The 20,271-nt window shown below is 42.1% G+C and overlaps 1 protein-coding gene across 1 annotated transcript; it reads right to left on the bottom strand.

The window, feature by feature from the left end:
- Window positions 1-2,268: 2,268 nt before the first annotated feature.
- On the bottom strand, window positions 2,269-19,173 carry LOC115400814 (BICD family-like cargo adapter 1). Its single transcript, XM_030108860.1, has 10 exons — window positions 18,847-19,173; window positions 16,934-17,149; window positions 9,530-9,649; window positions 8,521-8,667; window positions 7,869-8,051; window positions 6,048-6,212; window positions 4,559-4,636; window positions 4,271-4,383; window positions 3,871-3,991; window positions 2,269-3,250 (listed from the first exon to the last, which is right to left on the bottom strand). Exons 1-10 carry the CDS (start codon window positions 19,093-19,095, stop codon window positions 3,029-3,031), a joined length of 1,614 nt encoding a protein of 537 aa, XP_029964720.1. The 5' UTR covers window positions 19,096-19,173; the 3' UTR covers window positions 2,269-3,028.
- Between the last annotated feature and the right edge of the window lie 1,098 nt (window positions 19,174-20,271).

Below are 20,271 nucleotides of genomic sequence, written 5' to 3'. Positions count from 1 at the left end.
GAGACGTCATCAGTGTGCGACGCTGCGCTTCTGGGCTGCTGAGTAACTCAGAATGCTTCAGTTTTATTAAAACACTTTTCAGACTGCAACAGGAGAAGACAATATAACTTTTTATCAAGTTTTACGACACTTAAGAATAACCTAATCAATAGCCACTGTAAAATACAGTATTACTTCACACATTTCAATGATTGATTCAATATATTTCTACTCATGAACTTATCTTTAAATATATTATTATTATTATTATTATTATTATTATTATTATTATTATTATTATTATTATTATTATTATTATTATTATTATCAGCAGCAGCAGCAGCAGCAGCAGCAGCAGCAGTATTGCTATGAAAAGCAGTGAGAAAGTCCAGGGACCGAGACTATTTGGACTTTGAGGGCTTCCTGTGTGGAGTTTACATGTTCTCCCTTTTCATGTATTGGTTTGACCACGTCATCCAAATCAAGGTCGATGGAGCTAATGCAAGAATTTGGGCAAAAGAAAGGCGTATCCTTGACAGTCGTAGGACATGCATTTCACAATAATTGATTGTTTTAGCCTGCTGCACTTGTCCCTTTGTGGGATATATCACTGCAACCATTTTTTAATAAATGGTGAAATGTACAACTTTTAATGCTGTTTATGATGTTTATGATGAAATTTAGTGATAACTGTGATTTAAAAGTCACATGTCCTCCCAGACAAGGTGAATGTTTGATTTCTGTATTGAATGGCCCATTTTTTCCACAAATAAACTATTTCAGGACTTGAAGCAATCAGATGATAGTAATTATCAGATAGATACCGAGCTGTTTACAGATTACAGATATGAGGTGTCAAGAGAAGTCAAAATGTAATGTAAATACTGCCAAAAAAACAACGCAACAACCCCCCCCCCCCCCAAAAAAAAAAAAAAAAAAAAAAAAACTACTGACAGGTACCAGCAGGGAATCGCAGAGTTTTTAGGCTCTTTGATTATGAGCGGGATACAAAGTATGACGTCATCTTGTTCTGAATTAACCTCCAAACGCAACCTGCAGTATCGGTGGAGCGTCAGCAGGAGGCAGCACCAGACCTGGCCTGAAAGCCCATAGATTTATGTGAAAACCTGTCACAGGTGGAGCTGTTTGATCCGCTTCACTTTCCTTCGGTCAGGTTATGGGGCTAAAGAACAAACGGTTTCGAGAGCAAAGGGCAAAATCATACACCAAATCAACAAATGGAGAAAAAGGTATGAGTGGATTCCATATGTTATTTTTTTTTTTCTGACTGCAATTGAATGTTTGTAATCACAGAGGTGCAGAATAGATTTAGAATGTTCACTGGTGAAGCTCCCGACAAACAATTTATCCATCCATTGATCTTCTTTACAATACCACTTTGTTCAAACTAAAACCATGGGTTGCTGGAAGTGATTGCAACTAACCTTTGAAACCGTCTTATTTATGCCTGCAGTCCACCAAAAAACATTACCTCAGGCATGTCTTTAGATTGTGAAAATCTAGAACATCCCATAAAAAAGGCCAAGCACACAAAAAGAGAGCAAGCAAACTCCACACAGTTCCAGTAAGCAGGTAAAAAAAAAAAAAAAAAGCGGACGGGGAGAGAGAGAAATCTGTCAGTAACTGACAACCAAGTGAGCATTTATGAAGGAGTAATAACAAAAGAACACAGACTGGTATGTGTTGAAATGTCTTGAAATTCATTGTACTGTCAAATACACTTTGACCCCCAAAACAAAGTGAGAAACCTCCTCCTGGTAAAATATGTGAAATACTCGTAGAACCTTGTGAGTGCCGCATTGTTCAGTGGACCATGTGATACCCTGATTTTGTGCACTAGAAAACTTTTTATTGACAAAATGTTACAACTTTTTTCTTCTTACAAAATCTCCTTTCCCCAAGACATCTGGGTGATGTGATTTGGGAACTGTCTTGGAAAAACAGATTTTTATGGGTACGTTTTGACTACTTCATGTTTACGTTGTTTAGCATTCATGCAGTGTTTGTTTCATTGCAGCCCTATGCAGAGCAGCAGCAAACTCTTATTTTCATTTTTCTTTAAGATCATTTCTGAGTTTTATTCCCTGCTTGGGACACACAGCCTCAAGCTTTCCAGCCACCTTTCAAATCTTGTTTGAAGTAAGTGGCTTATGGTGCACTTAGTTTGTTGTTTTAATTCCAACAGTATATTTCTCCTGTTTTCCTGATGACAGTAAAGGCAACATTCAAGTGAGTTTCAAACCAGAAATAGTCACAAACACCTCAAAGGATTGTTGTACGTTTTATGAAACTGGTCAGTCATATACGAAGCTGAGGAAACAACAGAATATGACACCGAGTAGTTTTGATCATAAACACTGAATCACAGAAAGTACGAGTGTTTCTAGTGTACAAACACTGAGCGGACCAAGCTAACCTTCAATGAACACATTCGGTTTTCAACAAAACCAAAAACGACTGAAATCATATTAAGAAAAAGAACAACAGTGTGATGTTACACAAAGACAAGCAGTGTTTCTCATACAACCAACATCTTTTACATACTTAGCTTTCAAATAACATAAAACAAATAAAAAAAAGGCAAAACTAACATCTTCACACAGCTTCAAAGATAAATTCATGATGAGTGAAAACTCAGCTAGTTCAATTATTTTCTGACCTCTTTGATCCATGAACTTAAATAATCTGAACAAATACTTTCTGCCGATCTAGAACTAAATCATATATAAAGTCTCAGACATAGAGACGTTCACAATAATACAAAATAAGGCACAATATTTACAGTGTGATGCAAAGTTTGAAGGTATTTCTGCAAAAACATTAGTGTTCAAGACACAGTAACACCGTTCAGAGATGAATGAGGCTCAGCCTCTTGGTGAATGAAATGTTTCTCTAAGTGCCTGCTCGACAAGTCTTTGTTTGTAGTGGCTCTGTTCTTTTCACTGGATTAAAGTGTCTATTTTTTATGGCTCCTCTTGTGATTTCCCTCTGACCTCTACGCACTCTCAGCAGTGAAACCGAGTGTGCTTCACTTCCCGTACTGCACCCCTTTGCTCCGCCTCAGCCAGTCCTTCCAGGGGGACTGAGGTTTCTCCTGGCTGATGTCTGAACTCCAGGAGGACGGCGTCCGGCTGGGCCTGCGGAAGAACGACAGGCCGTTGGAGGTGGGTTTCCTGGGCGGCGGCTCTGACTGCTGCTGCTGCTGCTGCTGAGACTTGAGCTGCTGGTTTATGATGATCTGGATGTCGTCCTGAGAAATGGAGAAGAGGGGGAAAAAAAAAAGAAAATTACACAAAATCAGAGAAACAGGGGCCCAATATGCTGTCTCATATTGGGGAAATACTGCAAACATTATTCAAACAGACTAGAATCACATGGATTTTTATGATGTGACCCACATTGAGTCCTGCTGGCGTTTCACCCTCAACCACTTTCTGTTTCACAGGCTGCTAATCAGCTAATGCATCTAATAAAACATACTTCTTCATCTTCATAAATCCTTCCATGCACTAATCCTCCGATCCCTCGCTGACTTACTCAGATGAGTCGAGCTGCAGTGCAGGGACCACACACTCAATTTGATCTGCATAATAACCTAGAAATACCGGCAGTTCCATAGTTTTTCTTCAGTGTTAGTGCAAAGAATAAAAGTATATCCTGATTTAATGTATTTCTTGAGGAAAAAAGGCAGTGTTAAAACTCTAGCCAGCACAGCATTTCTCTTTAAACTAATATGAGAGAAAGAGACCTGTTGTGTCCGAGAAGCCACGATTCCTGCGATTTATCTGAGTATGGCTTTGATCCTGCCATTAGTAATAATATAGCTCGATTTCACTGCTGTTGAAGGCAGTGAAGCCACTTGCCACGCACCTGCCACGCCTCCAGCTCCTGTGACAGCTCCAGTTTGCGTTGAATGGCGTCCAGCAGCTGGTTATTCAGACACATCATGTCGTTTTTACACCTGACCAGCTCTGCCTCCATCAGGGTTTTCCTACCAAGACACAGTCACATTTTCTCAGGGACGTCAAACAAAACAGAGTTCTATCAGAATGTTTGAACTCGTCGCTGATAAAAACTGAACTCTCCCTTCTGGAGAAGCTATCAACAGTACGAGAAGAAATCACACCTGTCTCTCAGTGTTGAAACAGATTATCGCAGAAGAACGATTTGTTTCAAAGCGTTCCAGATTATATTTTGGGACAGAAAATTCTCTGAAAAACAATGTACTTTGGATGCATTGTTTCTAAATCTAAGTTGATAAGAGACTAACTTGGCTATGGCTTCGTCTCGGTCTCTGATGGCCTGCTGGGACACGTCAGCATGATCCTGCATGTTCTGCAGCTTCAGCATCAGCTCAGTGTTTTCCTGCTGCAGCTGAACGTTCTGCAATAAAGAACAAAAAAGAACAACAAGGTAAGTGAGGAGTTAGTCTGAACGCCTCAGTGTAAATGGCGCTAAGATGGACAGAAACAAGGTCAGTGGTGCCATCAGTGAAACCTTGATAAGATGGTCAGACACAGGCGCTGAGGCTCATCACCTGTTCGCTCATCAGTGTTACCTGATCTCTCAGCTCCTGTGCGGCGCTCAGATTCCCACAGCGATCACCCGCGCCGTGGACTAAACCCAGATTCAGGTCCTGGGACAGACACATTAACAGAGAGATCGGGTGTCAGTCCTTCATGCGCACCAAAAGGACTTTCTGCGGCGCTGGCCGATTTGCACCGTCGCTCGGAGGGCGGTAGAGGTGGGGCTGGATATTCGGTTACAGTGACAAAAGAATGTTACAGCAGGAGGGAAGACTAATACCAGGAAGCACAAATGGACAATTGTATACACCTGCTGCTGGCGAATACAGGTGCAGCAAGAAGAGTATCAACAGTATTGAATGCACACACACACACACACACACACACACACACACACACACACACACACACACACACACACACACACACACACACACACACACACACACACACACACACACACACACACACACACACACACACACACACACACACAGGTAGTCAGCCTGAGGGCGATGCCTCAAAGCACCTCTAGAGGGCAGACATGCTCACTGCTCTGAGAGCAGAAGACATCAGGAAGGATGAAAGAACATCTTTCAAAAAATTTGATTGAAGATTGAAGTTCTTAATCTCAGAACTGAATGTCTTTTTTTTTTTTCAAAAGTGTAATTGTAACTCTTTCTTAGAAAAAAAAAAGTCTGAATACTGAGGGGGGAGAAATCTGAATTGAGATTAAGAAAAAAAGTTTTAAAAACTTTTTTCATTGATCCTATTCTTTAAATGATGTCTCCATCCTGATTATACATTCCCAACTTACATAAATAAAGGAGTTTTTCAGCTGAGAAAAGAATTTCACTAAAGTGAAACTGCAGTGAAAGGATTTCTAATTGAGCAAAAAAAAAAAAAAAGGCACAAGGTAAAAATAACATACTAAAATGTAAAGAAACTTTTTTAAAGAAGTGTATGTCCTTTGGATTCAATCAACCAACCAAATAACCAAACCAACATCTTTCATACATCAAACTGCAGCACAAAGTGCTTTACATGTCAGAACACATGAAGACATTCTCTTATTCACATTGTGGTCCAAAAGTGCCGTTCCACAGTTGATCCATTGCTAGCTAGGCATTAGTTGAAAGCACATTTTGCTGTATATGTAACACAAACACTCCTTCCATCCTTAAAATGACAAGAACAACAGCAGAAAGTTAAGTATAGCACAGCTGAGAACTGTCCTTCAGCTGAGCGACGAAGTGTTTGTACTTTATCTTTCACTGGACTGAACAGACAGCATTGTCTCTCAGCAGCGGTGAAAGTCTTCGGCTTGAAATAGATCTCAACAAATTTCCAAGCTGGGAAATCTTTTATACTTCACTGTGTGAAATATATAGTTCAGAGAGTTTATTGTCACAAGAGCTCGTCACTTTTCCCATCCTACTTTGATTTCAAGCCGCAAGGTCGGCCTTTTGTTGGGCTTCCTGTCCTGCCCTGCTTCTGTTGTCGAGCTCTGCCACAGCTCACCTGGGGGCTGGATGCCTGAGACAGCGTCTGGGCGACTCCCCTCAGCCGGAGCAGCATGGCCTGCAGGTCCTCCGGTTGACACTCGAGCTTTGACCCCGCGGAGACGTTTAAGTCCTGGGTCAGAGGGAGGAGCAGCTGGAGGATGGAACCCATTTCCTGAGTGATCTGAGGAGAAAATAAATAGAAACTTCTGCTCATTATGTCTTTCAAACACAAGTGTGAATGTTTGTGCAACTGAAATTGAAATATTAACCCTGAAACACAATTAGCAGTGCTTGGATGTTGCTATTGTATTTGACCGATATTGTTTTCTCAGAAAAGTAAACCAGTCAAGGCTCAAACAGAAGTTTTCATTCTTCCTTTGTCTCCTGCGTGACCCACATTCTCTTCACACACTCCACGTCTCATGTGACATCAGGTATTTACTGAAAGGGAGGAGCAGGCATGTCGTCATCGTTATATTGAACTTACTGGAGTCAAACTCATCACCCGGCAACGCCTGAACGCCAGCGCGCCTTCAGATCGGACGCGTGTTACATTTTCACATGTTACACGTTTTTGGTGATTTTTCTGGCAAAAAGGAGAAAAGCTCTCAAGTTTCTCTCAGCGCTGAACACTCGTACAACACGAGTTCTGTAAACTCTGAAACGCTCTCACAGTGTGGCTGTGACAAACAGGAAACGCAGAGAAAGACTCATGAGTGCAGATACACATCGCTTTGTCTTACGGCAACACAACAATAACAGCACGCGCCGCGCGCACACACTCCTCTCCCGTGCTTCATTCAGACATACATTGTCTTACCCAGGCTTTATCTCATTTGAGTTCACTCTGAAAAATCGGCCTCTTTTCCTCGCTGAATGTTTCCCGGCGTCAAACACAAGTCACACTGTCACACAGTACTTGCACAAAATGTTCTGTCATTGTGAGCCTCTCTGCAGAGTGACAGGACTTCCAAAAACTCAAGATACTGAGGATTTTTCCTCTAATCGTGTCAGCGTTAAAGTCCTCCAGGAGCCACTTTGTTTAATATTCTTATTTTGAGTCAACATGTGAGCGCATTTCAGTTGCACCGAGGATCAATACAGGAGGGTTATCAATAGAAGAGCTCAAAAGGCGACGCTGACAACACCAGATGAAGGCAGACCAGAAACGGTTCCAGTCTGTCAGGATTCAAATCAGTTCAAAGCTTCTCGGCCTTGAGGGCAATGACGTTATGAATTAGTTTTACTTTAATTGTAACTTTTGTTACAGAAAGACATTTCTTAGCATTTACACTAAATAATCAGTGCAGCTTCAGTTAACTGGTATTATACATCTATCTCTAAACTACTGGTTTAGTACTTTTTCAGTTTTTAAGAACCTAACATGTTATCTTATGAGAATGATGCAAAAACCAAACTAAATTAAGTCCTGTTTATCACTTTAAAACACTGTGTACCATGAAACACAGAGATAGTGAGGACAGCCAAGATACTTCATGATTGCCAGATGTAAGCGTCTCACATTGCTGGCATATTTTTCACATCCACCTGATATAAAAATAGAGCTGCTTCTTTACTGTACAGGATTTTTATTGACAGACTTACTGGCAACAATCACTTTGATTGTCTTTTTACTTCCTTCAGTTTCTCATTAGTTTTATGCATAAACGATTACTGGTTGTGTTTCAACAGTCTTGATTTGATTTTCAGATATTCATGTTCGATATGCTTTATACCACTGAGTAAATGTTACAACTTGAAAGTTGAAAAACATCACATTCGTCCCTAACAGCTGTGTGTGGTCTAACTGTGCCGTCAGGCTGTTTCGGGGTCGCACCTCTTCTTTGCTGACTCCCAGCTCTGCCGTCTGCAGGCTGCTCTCCAGCTCGGACAGCAGCGAGGCGTTTCCGCGGCTCCTGGCCTCCTGCAGGGACACCTCCTCCTGGAGCTCCTCCACCTGAGCCTGCAGCTGCTGGGAACGGCCCCGAGCCACCTCCACCTCCTGCCATGCCTCGGCCAGCTGAAAACACACACACACACACACACACGCATGTATGTTACCAACGCAGAGCCTGTAGGCACGAACGTGACAATCAAACACACACAAAAGATCATACGATAATCCCCGAGTCTTAACTGCGCATGTCAGAGCTCAAGCAGAAATCCCGACGCGCCAGATTCCAGACAAACATGAAACCAAATGAACACGAGTGGAATCCAGAGACGCCGGTGAAATTCACAATGACAGAGACAGGGCGATGGTTGCATAATGTTTTCCACAATTCCACCGAAACCCGCACGGCAGGCAGGGTGCACAAAATCCCTTTTTGTTCCTGAGGCTCTTTCATGCTGCTGCTTTGTGTCGCTCTCTGCCACAATTGAAGACCAATCAGTGAATATTTCCTTTGAGGGAAGGCTGACAGTGCCCCCTCTGTGTGTGTGTGTGTGTGTGTGTGTGTGTGTGTGTGTGTGTGTGTGTGTGTGTGTACCTGCTGGCTGTGCTGCTGGCTGAGTTGGTCGTGCAGAGCCAAGCGTGCCTGTAAAGAGGCCAAACTCGACCTCAGCTCGGCGTTCTCTTGACTGACACTTTCCAAGCGCTGCTCCAGCACCTGCTCCTTCTGCGTGAGACGCAACACCTGCAAACGCAAACAACACACATCTGAGAGGCGCCAAATAGGTGGGAGAGAAAGTCTCACTTTCACTCCTCAAAGCAAAGCACGAGCAGATATGAAATACTGAAGCTTCCCACGTTGAGTTAGAAATGTTTTGCTTATAATTTACAAGTAGAAAGAGTCCAGCGCTGTTTGTCAGCTGACTGTTTTTTCCACATTGACAACAATAACAAGAATTTAGACCATCAGTGCTGCTCAAAGGTGTATTTTCCCCTAATTTGTGGAGCCACACAAACCATGATTTTACTGAATTCCTCAATATATAACAGAGATTGCATTTTGAGCTGTCTTCTATTAGAGTTCGTATAAGCTGAAGCCGATTCACACTGATTTGGAACAAAAAAACAGAAAAACACAAACTCCAACAAAAATGCATTTACACACACAGTCACATAATAAACAATGTTTTATAAAAATTGTGGGAAAAATGAGGAACAACATAAACTGATAGGAAAAGGGAGAACATGTAAACTGACACCAAAGACTCAAGCGTGGAACTGAACATTGGCTTTTGGTGTAAATTAATGCTAATCAGTCTTCCAGCAAGCTGTTCTGCTATGTGTCTATCAGAGAGGCAAACACTTCCAGGATTCTAGCAGAACAGGATGTCTCAAAGTTATCCCTTCATCGCATAAGTTACCATATATGCTAACTTCTGCGTTGCTTTTATGGTTTGTTGAAATGAACAATTGCTGCTAAATACTTATGAAAAACTGCTTGTATGAATATAGTTTTGATAAAGTTTTCAAACATGCACAAAATGCTTTCAGTCAGTGATCTTCGTCATTTGGTTTCGTGGTGTTTCCATGTGTGGTACAGTCCTCACCTGCTCCCTCATGGCACTGATCAGCTCGTCGTCCTGCTGCCGGCTGTGGCTTCCCTTCTGCTGGAGCTCTTGTTTCAAAGCCTGCAGTTCGCTGGACATGGCTCTCTCCACCTCCATCGCCTCCAAACACACATCAGAGACACAGCGTTAGATTCTCAGATGGAGTAAATGAAACGAGGTCCTTCAATGTCTTACTTTTTTTTCAACCCAGGAGGAGGAAAGATAAAAATCACTCAGCGAAGTCATAAATGTGTATCAGTCAACCTGAAACTCCCAACGCAAAGCCCGCCTGAGGCGGGGAGCTTTCAAAAAGTAGAAACCACAATCCTGAAGCCAAAGATAACTAAACATACAAGGGAGATATTTGTGGGGGAAAGTCCAGTAATCTACACCCAGATGGGAAGAAGCTGGGGATTAGGTGATGAAAATTAAATGCATTTGGTACCATTTCTGCTGCGGGCGCTGCAGCACTAAAGGAAAACAATACCTTTTATTTTCTCTACTCTTTGTACTCTTTTTCTCTATGTTTGTGCTCGTCTTGAAAACTACAGGTCAGCTTCTGTGAGAAGGTATAGCTGCAAAGTAACGTGAAGGATGATATCAGTGCATCATTAAAATCATTTATCTATTCACACATCTGTTCCATGACCCTTTATGAAGCTTAGGGTCATAAAGAGCAGGGGTCAACCCTATCTGAACAGGAACATCAAGGACACGTCACCGGACCGTCACAGGGCAAGCAGGGAGACAATGACACACACACTCATTCACCGATACACCAACAAATCTCATGCACTTGTTTTTGGACTGAAGCAGGTGACCTATATACCCAGTGAAAACACACACAGGGAAATCATGCAAATTGCACATTAATGTTCTCAAACCTGGGAGACGACAGTGCTGACCACTGCACCATTAAAAGCCTCTGTTATGTTATCAGTCAACAAGTGTCAAAACACGGAAAAAAGAACACTTCGATTCATTTGAACAGTTGTATGTGGTGGACAACACATTTGATACTTTAAGCCACTTTAATACCGATATGCTTCAAGACAAACATGTCTTAATGTTTTCTTGACAGTTACACCTGTGATGAGGAGGCAGCAGATATCGGAGGCTGAATGCACTGGTGAGTAACTATTTTGACAAATGTCTCTCCATCATATCCCTCTCATGAGCCAGCAGTCCCAAATCCTGCTGGTACTTTTCAGATAACAGGTGACAGCACCAGAAAAGCCAAGAAATGAAGCGACGAAGCACTTATCTGAAAAAAAACAGATGAAGGCATAAACAAGGGAGGATTTGTAAAAATCAATCCAACAGAAAGACAGAAAAAAAACTTGTCAACCACCTATAAAGTTCGTAGACGCTGTAATAAGTGGGAAACAACAGTCTTTTGTTGGGGATTCCACTTGAAACAAAACCTCCCTCTCAGACAAAGCTGCTCAGAAACATCAAAACCCTCTGCGGTCTCTGTGCCAGCTCCCCCCTTCTCTCCCCTCTCATGTCCTGGTTTGGGACCCTTGCCTCTCCTTACTCAGCAGTTTGGCGGGCCGCTGTCAGGTCCCATCACAGCCACATAATGCGGGATGAAGGGCAGATGGAGCAGAGGGCATCTTGGTATTGTGGATGAGACCAGATTAGACCGCGGCGTGGCAGCGGGTGAAGTGAGACGTCGGCAAGGCGAGGCTGGAGTGGACAGCTTGAGAGTACGTGTCTGGAAGAGTGTAGGGAGGAAGCGAGGCAGGCGCGAGGGCTAAACTTGGAGAGACGCGTGTGTGTCTGTGCCTGTGTTTGATGAGAGTGAAGCAGGCATTGATGGACAAAAACAAAAACATAGCATGCAGACGCACTGTGAGGAGGTGGGGGAAGGGGGGGGGGGGGGCTCTGGAGATGAATATTACTGATGCCTCGTCTCATCAACAAAGGGCCTCTTCCACAATGGAGGCAGCGACCCACCGAGAACGCCGACAAGACGAGTGGAAAAAGGGATGCCGTCTCCGGGAGAGACACGAAGCCTGAGATGATATCCCCACCCCCGCCCCTCCACCGCCTCACCAAACACTGAGGTATCCGACAGCTGACTCCCCCAGCTACAGCCGAGTCCCTCGGGGCTGGAGGGGGGCACAGAAAGCATGGCTTTCCCTCGGGATGAGGGGATGTTTGAGTATGAAGGGCAACTTCAAAGGAGCAAATGAAAGATTTATATCTCTCTGCCATGTATATTGTCTTTTCCTTTTTGTCTGAGGGCTTGGTGATGCTGGCAGAAGGAGCAGAGGTCACGAGGGGGCTCGTCGGGCTTCTTCTTTTACAATAACGGAAATCCACAGCAAGAGATTTGTCACAGCTGTCCAATAACACAGCCAATGTAAGAGATTGTGTTACGCCGAGCGTTGCACAGGGGCTGATGAGGCAATGTGTCCAGTATCTGACACAAAAAAGGCACTTGTTGATGGAAAAACAACATAGAAATAATTAAACACAGCTTTCAGGATATATTTGTATGTGGTTATTGCTGTTTTGGTTGTACCCAACTGCTTTGCCGTTGGTCTGCAAGTAGAAATTCATGTTTATTCTATTAATATTTTACCAAATCGTCGTACACTGACACTCTATTCGGATTAAAAAGTCTCACTGGTTAGAATATGCACGACAGCAGATCAGAAGAAAACATCTACTTTACACACAGTCAAAACATTCAACATTTATCTAAGCTTTCAATCTCCAGAATGAATAACAAAAATACAGCTAAGTTCTGGTGATACGACACCTAAAAACACCTAAGTCTTAATATTATTATAGAGGGACTTATTTCACCAGAGGTTATTTTATGTGTGGTGGACAGTTTAGTCTTCTTTTTTATTAACTTACAGTAAAGACATGCATGTTCAAGTATCTTTCTTCCTGTGAAATAAGCAAGACATTACTACAGAGGGAAAATCAGAAATACTTTCTTATACTTCACATTCACCTGTCACTAATTTACACAACTAGTTACCAATTGCCAAAAGCAGCTCATTTTGAATCGAGCTGCTTAGTTTTTTCATGAAACGATAAAATGTCTGATCAATATATTTTCTACGTTCCACTAGAAATCAGAAGTGGGTCTATGAAGTTAACAGAAATCCTGCACTTTCATTCTTTTTTTTTTTTTAACTTTTCATAACTGTTCCCAACCTTTCTGACAATCTAAGATAATATTAAGCCTCATATCAGAACATTAATATGACACATGAGTATTATCCAGTGTCTTCAAGTCAACTAGCAGCTGAGCAAAATTTAACTTTTGAACTTTTTACATTAAAAGAACAAAACAGAAGTATAAAAAGGATTGATGTGCATGTGCTACCAGCTAACCAGATATCTGTGATCCGGATATATAAGACTGCAAAAGTTGTTTATCCACATGGCACCTCAATCCGGGGTTTTTCACTCTAACAGGGTGGAGTTTCCTGGAAACAAACAACCCTGCAAATGAAAATATCAGGCAGAGCTGCACACTTCACTATGGAAGCTTATTATATGAACAAAATGCCAACATTTCAAGCATATCACTCGGTTCAGTGCTGCACTGCATAAGCATAGCAAACAAAGAAAACTGTATTAAATTGGAGAAATTAAAAACAATTCAGACTATGAAAGCACAAGTAGATTTCACCAATTAAAAAACAAGTAGCGGGACATCATTAAAAGTGTAGATTGTGCTTATATTGTACCACAATAGTACAAAACATTTGTGTTTTATGGTCATTTATTAATTACAATAAAAAAAAAAATGGATATTTAAGTGGCCACAATTAATCTGCTGTGTTGTTGTGCTTGTTGATGCTGGTTGTCAGTAATGTCAGCGAAGTTAAAATAAACATAAACCACACCAGCTCAAAATGTGAAAGGTTTCATTTAAGTTACCTTGAAAAAAAAATCTAATACTCGGAGTTATGGGGGAGGAGTTGCTGTTTTTTTTTTTTTTTTTTTTTAGATTTGAGTAAATGACCCTGTAGGAAAAATATGCAGAAAGTTGTCCACATTTCTAGCTTATCACATGATAATCAGACTCCTGTTAGAGTCTGGCATTTTTTATCCATTAGGCGTCTTTTTAAGTCAGGCTAAATCACAACTATGTCATTATCTCAGCTTGGATTATATCAAGCAGAAGTTATGGAGAAGCTAAAGATGATAAAGCACCAAAGAATTTCTATGGGATTAATAAAGTATTTCTATTGTAATCTATTCCATATCTGCTGTAAATAACCTCCGAAGTTCTCGGTTTCTCAGAATCATATTCCATGTATTTCCTTGTGAGCGACTGTCTGGAAATTAGCTCAATGAACGTAATGAATTATCCATTCAAAGTGCTTGATTGCAGTTTCACTCCAGTCCTCTCGGCGTGACAAAAGATGTAATATAAACAGATGAAAAACAGCCTGAGCTCACTCGCCACTCCCTCAGATTCTACCAACCAGTTTCTGTCAAAGCGTTGCCTCTCAAGCGTGTGACTATCTGGAAAACTCCACCATTGTTTTTGTGCAGTGGCTTCCTCTTATGCAATCGCAGGATGGAGATTCACAGCAGATCTTTCCTTTCTCATATCAAAGCCGGGTGTTGCTGATAAATTCCTCCCTCTCTCTCAGGTTCCTGCAGCGCTGTCCCGAACAGATTCCTGTCATGCTCCACTTACGTTACAACCATAATATCAAGTTTCAGTCTCGGTGAAACTTGCAGCAGCATTTGAATAAAGACATTTAACCCAGGAGAAAGTCAGAGCCAACAGACACGAGATTAAAATTATTTTTTTAGAGTATTTATAGCCTTAATTTTTTTGTCATTACACCAAGGCAAGACAAATATTCTGTTCAATAATAATAAATTACAAAAGAAGCATATGTAACATGGTTAGCTATTAGTTATTTTCTTGTTCCATCCTTTTTCTTCTTGAATTAGTCAACAGTTTAAAGTATAACTATATTCAGAAGGATCATGCAGTCAGGGGCCATCCAAGGACTGTCTGTAACCTCCTGAACACAACATGTCCAAGTCTGCAGCACACAGACAACATTATCAAGCAAACACACTCCCAAAGCTTTGCAATAAGTAATGAAAATCTTCTCTGCGTCTGTCATGCCGTCTTCTCTCTTAATGTCCAATAAATCCACCTCTAAGGCTGGATCTGTTGGACGTTTCCAACCTGCTAGAAGGAAGTTTTTGTTTTGTTTTTTCTGTACTTTATTTCAATTCTAAGTGTGATGAAATCCACTTTTTACAACTGTCACGATGTATATCAAATTTAAATGACATAAATCAACTTCAGTACTCTTCATTTCTTCCAAGAGTGAAAATCTATTGGTTTTCTTACTATGTTGGAAAGTCTGAAAACTTCTAAGTAGCATTCTTATCAACTATTTGTGACATTTTCTTCCTATAAAACAACTTTTCTGGGCTGTAGAAGATCAATAAAGACACACAGAATAAATACCATCAACTTCTGTTCATACCGCAGTAGCCTGTCCTCCCATTCACTTCCACATAATAACAGGAAAACAGCCACAACTCACCCCTCCAGTCCGCGGCGCAACAGTAGGAGCAGCCCCCTTCACCACGTCTGGCAAGAATGTATCAGACATGAAGCGTCGCTACTCTCTTTCTCCAAAACTTTCACGGATTTATGTCAACATTTACAACCACACGAAGTCCAGAGTCAAGCCCTGCCTGATGCTGAGTGGCAAAATGAAACATTTCCGCCTCTTCCCACTGCAGAAACGGCATTTTTTTCCCCCCTTCTTTTTATCTAAATTGTCTTTTTCCTGGACTTCTAGAGAGCTGGCTGCTCTCAAGAAGTCCTTCAACACGGCTGCAGGAGGGGGGGGGGGGGGGGGGGGGGGGGGGGGGGGGGGGGGGGGTTGCATTCACAGTTCCTGTTTCTGAAGACTTTGACTCATGATGGGGGGTATACTGATGTTTGGATTTATTTTTAACTATGCAAGCTGAAGTCAGCTCTTCTCTGCTAAACACACACACCCACACGAGTGTGTGTGATCAGCCGTGTGGAATCAGGTGCGTCACAGCTGTAATGTTTAGCAAAACAGTCCCGACGTTCTCAGGCTGGAAAAACACTCAAGGTTGTCCCGACATGTGACCCAATCAGGTTCTCCGTCCGAACTGATAAGAGGCTGTAAAATATGTCACTGGTCTCATTTTCACTGCCAGCGTTCGCGTTTTCCTGAGGCCTAAATGCCGAGGATCATAAACATATTTATGAGTTATAAAGAACTGCGCTGCCGTCATCTAAGTCCGGGCTCATTACATCATTTCAGTACCAAAGGTTACAGAATAAATCGGTGATTAAAACGTTCATGTATTTGTAGGTTAATGATCATTCTGATAACAAATTCATCTGCTGACATCATGTAAAATTTTCCAATGTCATGTAACATCGCTTTGAAAGTACTAAGAAAAACTGAAATTTCATTTGGTTCTCAAAGTGTTGGTGTTTTCAAAGAGCTTCTAGAGCTCAGAGAAACGCCTCTTCCCACAGGTTTTTTTAAGGCCTGATTTTTAAGAGGAAATCCTGATTTAAAATAAAAAAAAAAAACTTAACCATGACTGACATAATATATTGGTAGATCCTTGTAAAAATGTATACGAATGTGAAAAAGACGAGGAAATTTAGGCTTTTAAGGAAAATGACTGCTTTGTGAGAGACATGCATGTGTGAGTGTGGAAGGGCTTCGCTCAGTGAAGGAATTCATCCTCCCACACCCTGAAAGCTTAAACTGAGCCGATATACAAGGTTTTTTTTCCCACTCTTCACATGCTTGAATCCTTTTCTACTAACAGAGGAACATGGCTGGGAGAGCGGAACTAAAATCTTTTATAACCTGAGCGGTTTCATCTAAAAATCACGTTGTGGCATCAACTAACACTCTCTCTATTGTTTACATATCGTTTCCATCCTCCTCCTCCTCACTGTCATGAATCATTAGCTTGAGGACAACAAAACTGACTCAGCCCCCAAACTTCATATTTGTGTCTCCATCTGAGATTAAACTCTCTCTTTTTTTTTTTTTTTTTTTTGTGTGTTTTTTTAACCAAGCAGGCATTTCTAAAGACAGGCCTGCTGTTCTGGCCTTGCTGTGAGCCTGCAGAGCCGGACGGTACGGCCTTGCTCCACACCAGATCAGCTGCGTCACACCGATATACCCAGCCGTGGCGCACAGAACATCAGGTTTCACCATGTGGATTCGGTGACAGCCCGCCTTATCTGGTGGGAGTCAGACCGTCTGCAGGTGTCTGTTTCACCTTGACTCAGTTTGCTGCTTTGTGGCATGTTTTTTAACCATCAGACCGCGAGAAAGAAAACAGAAACACAAACTGGTAAACCGTTCAACTTCACACCGCGGGACTCACAGTGCTGAGCTCCTCCCGCAGCCGCTGAGTCTGCTCGCCGTGCTCCAGCTGGGCTCGATCCTTGTCCCTCTCCGCCTCGCCGAGCGCCCGGGTGAGCCGCTCCACCTGGGCGCTCAGCTCCCTGGTGTCCCGCTCCAGGTCGCCCACCTGGCTCTCCCACTGGGACTGGGAGCCCTCCAGCTTCACTCGGAGCTCATGCCGGCCCTGCTCCAGCTCCTGAACAGAGGAGGGAGTCGGGGGATGACAGAGGGAATCAATCACACACACAGGCTCATATTTTTGCATTGACTTTGACACAATCATCAATAAAAATATTCCTGTGGGCATCTTAAGTTGCAATGGGAATGTGCTAAAACAATATCCAGTGTGCAGAACATCAACCTGAAATTCTTCAGGGCATCCTTGTATCTCACTCCTTGCATTTATGACTGCTTATATAAGCCCCTAAACTTCAGACTGTGTCAGATGTGTTCGTTCCTCAAGCTTATCTGACTTCGTAGATTACTTTGCCCCTCTGTCCTCCCTGAGATTTATGTGATGGTCACACCCGATAACACCCAACGGTGAGCGGTCTGAGGGACGTCAGCACTCACCCCGAGAGAGAAAAAAGGCCATTATTTAACCTGCCACAGCCGCTCAGGTGGTTTTATGAATGTGCAGAAGGCGACAGAGAGGGCAAACGAGAGGACACTAGACTCTGTGTTTCCCTTCACAGCTGGACTGAGCAGCCATGCGTGTTTTATCCTGGAAGGTCATGTCCAAGTACAAAGGGTTATCTGTGAATCAGATTCCTGCAGCTTGTTTTAGAAGTTACATGCCTTCATCTCATGGAGCGTTTGACTTCTGCAGGATGTCTAACATGTGAACATCCTGTCACTCCTTGGAAATTTAATTGGTTTGTTAAAAAAAAAATACTTGCCAGTCAATTACATAACACATAACATGTGTTTGGAAAGAAAATTCAGCAAAAAACCTGCTGATCAACCTGTGAGAAGTTTAGAAATGTAAATCTGAGTCTGAATCAGGTAGCGAATGAGAGGTACTTCTTATCAACATTTAATGTAGACTGACGTACACATTAAAACATGAATGACACAGAGTCCTGCACACAGAGAACTGTTTCACAATGATAATGCCCGTTATCTCAGTCAGGCCATGCTAGATAAAAAGAATAGAGTCATATAATTAGATTTCAAAACATTTATCTTTTTCTAGCGTGTTCATTATTGAGCTTACTGAACCACATTATGTCATTTTCACTGAGTTCTCTCCTGAACAGTAATGAGATGGAGAATAGACTTTTCCCCAAGGGGTTTAGTTCAGTACAGCTTGCCTAAATTCTACTCAGTTACCTTAAAAAGCAAAACATCACTCTCTTATAGCTTCAGTTACTTTTCTAATGCATTTATTTGCACTGACAATAACGGGTATTACAATCATTTTACTTGTGTGAATAATCTCTATTGTCTTTAAAAATCCTAATAAGACATTTTGGTTCGTAAACAAATAGATATAAAGCACTAATGAACTGTGAGACGACTTAGAAATACTTTAAATGTAGCCAAGTGGTTCACTAACAACACGTATTAAGCAAAATGTTATTTAAAAAAGTCTCTGACAGTAATGCACTTCCAATCAGTGTCAAGACTGTGCAGCTGACACGTGTTCATATCATTATCCTACAGTTAATAAATATAGAATTTAAATAATCAAGGTCAATTTAACAAGAATAAACAGTAACATCTGCTCGAACAAACTGAAACCCAACGAAACAAAGCGAAGCAAACTTAACAATGTTTTAAAACGAGTTGAGCTCGGTTTCATCCTCTCTCGCCCCACACCTCACAGGTCGTCTGTTCCCACAAAGAGCCCGTTTCCCGGGTGGAACCCGGCGCTCCCCAGCCCGCTCTTACCTCCAGCTTATCCTCGTACTCTTCATGGAGTTTCTCGCTGCGCTCCTTCAGCTGCCGGTTCTCCAGGAGCAACGCGTTTCCCAGCTGCGCTGCCAAAATAACCTCTTCCTCCTTTTGTTTCAGAGCAGCCACAAGTTCAGCGGGGTCCCGGTAATCTGCGATTTCCTCCGCGCCGTAGTCAAAGTAGAAGTCCGCCTCCTCCAGGTCCATCTTCTTGGACTTGAAGCGCCACTCGTCCAGTCGCTCCATCGTGCGTCGGGTCCGTTTATCCGCGCAGACAGTGTGCCATCGGTTGATGCTGGGCTGTGTGTGAGTGAGTGCGAGTGTGTGTGTGTGGGGGGGGACACCTGAGCCCAGCAGTTGAAGGTGTGTGAGAGCTCTCCTCCTCCCTCTGTCACCAGCAGATGACTGGTCTGTGTCCTGTGGGAGTTGTCTTCAGTCACCTCAGTAACCAGTCTCCACCCAGCAAACAGCACACACACTCACACACACACTCACACACACACCTGAGCACTTCACCTGCAGACACCTGAGAGGCGCTGTCTCATGCAACTTCAAACAAAGTGCTCTGGAGTCACTCTAGAAATTAAGATTACAATCAGACGCATCTTATGTAAAACAGAATGTCTTTGAAAAGTTTTCTCAACTTATCCAGGAACAAAAACTGAAATATAGAAATAACCCTTAAATGCACCATAGCTTCAGGAAAATGACTGCTTAATACATTAACTGTGTTGAAAATGTGTACAAATGTAAATATGTTTCTAAAATCTTTATATTTATAAAATATTATAATTTCATCTTTAAAAAAAATCATATCAAATACAGTATCTCTCGTTTCTCTTTAAATAATATTTTCTTATATACTGATATTCACTTTTTTACAGACTTACAAACTTTAAAAACTAAAACCTCATTTTTTTTCCCCTGACGGCCCATCAGGTTGTGCCTCCACTTTGTGTGAAGGACCTGAGTTTGAATCTAAATGGTGGCCGGCAGAGCCAAAGGAAAAACAAATCAATGCAAAGCTGTGGTCAGCGCTGTAAACTGAGAAGCAGCTGGACGGATTCTCTCTACAAGTTAAAATCCTCAGTCAACAGGGAGTATAACAATAATCAAAGGTCACAACATAGAACACAGGCAAATAAATACCACACAAATATGGGGAAAAAAAGGATAGAGAAATCATTACATGTCAAAGTTATAATTAAGCCTAATGGAAAGAGAGGTGTGGACAGTAAATCATGGTGGTCATTAGAAGCTCAGACTATCTGACTGAAGATGACAATGTCTGGATAAACAGCTGCAGTGTCTGAGGACACAGACGATGAGTGGGTAATGAGCTGGAGCTGAGTGAGATGAAACAATGTACCCGGAATGTCTTGGGTATTATATGCTGGCATGCACATTTTAAAGTTCGAAATC

The sequence above is a fragment of the Salarias fasciatus genome, chromosome 14, assembly GCF_902148845.1.
Source record: "Salarias fasciatus chromosome 14, fSalaFa1.1, whole genome shotgun sequence".
Taxonomy (NCBI): Eukaryota; Metazoa; Chordata; class Actinopteri; order Blenniiformes; family Blenniidae; genus Salarias; species Salarias fasciatus.
Note: the sequence above shows the minus strand (reverse complement) of the source record. Positions and strands in the feature narration are given on the sequence as shown.

Excerpts from the sequence above, each read along its gene's own strand:
- LOC115400814 (XM_030108860.1), bottom strand. The coding sequence starts at position 19,095 with ATGGAGCGACTGGACGAGTGGCGCTTCAAGTCCAAGAAGATGGACCTG. Across the intron at positions 6,213-7,868 it reads TGGGAGTCAGCAAAGAAGAG|ATCACTCAGGAAATGGGTTC; the intron begins GTGCGACCCCGA and ends TTTTCTCCTCAG. Across the intron at positions 3,251-3,870 it reads AGGAGCTGGAGGCGTGGCAG|GACGACATCCAGATCATCAT; the intron begins GTGCGTGGCAAG and ends TCCATTTCTCAG.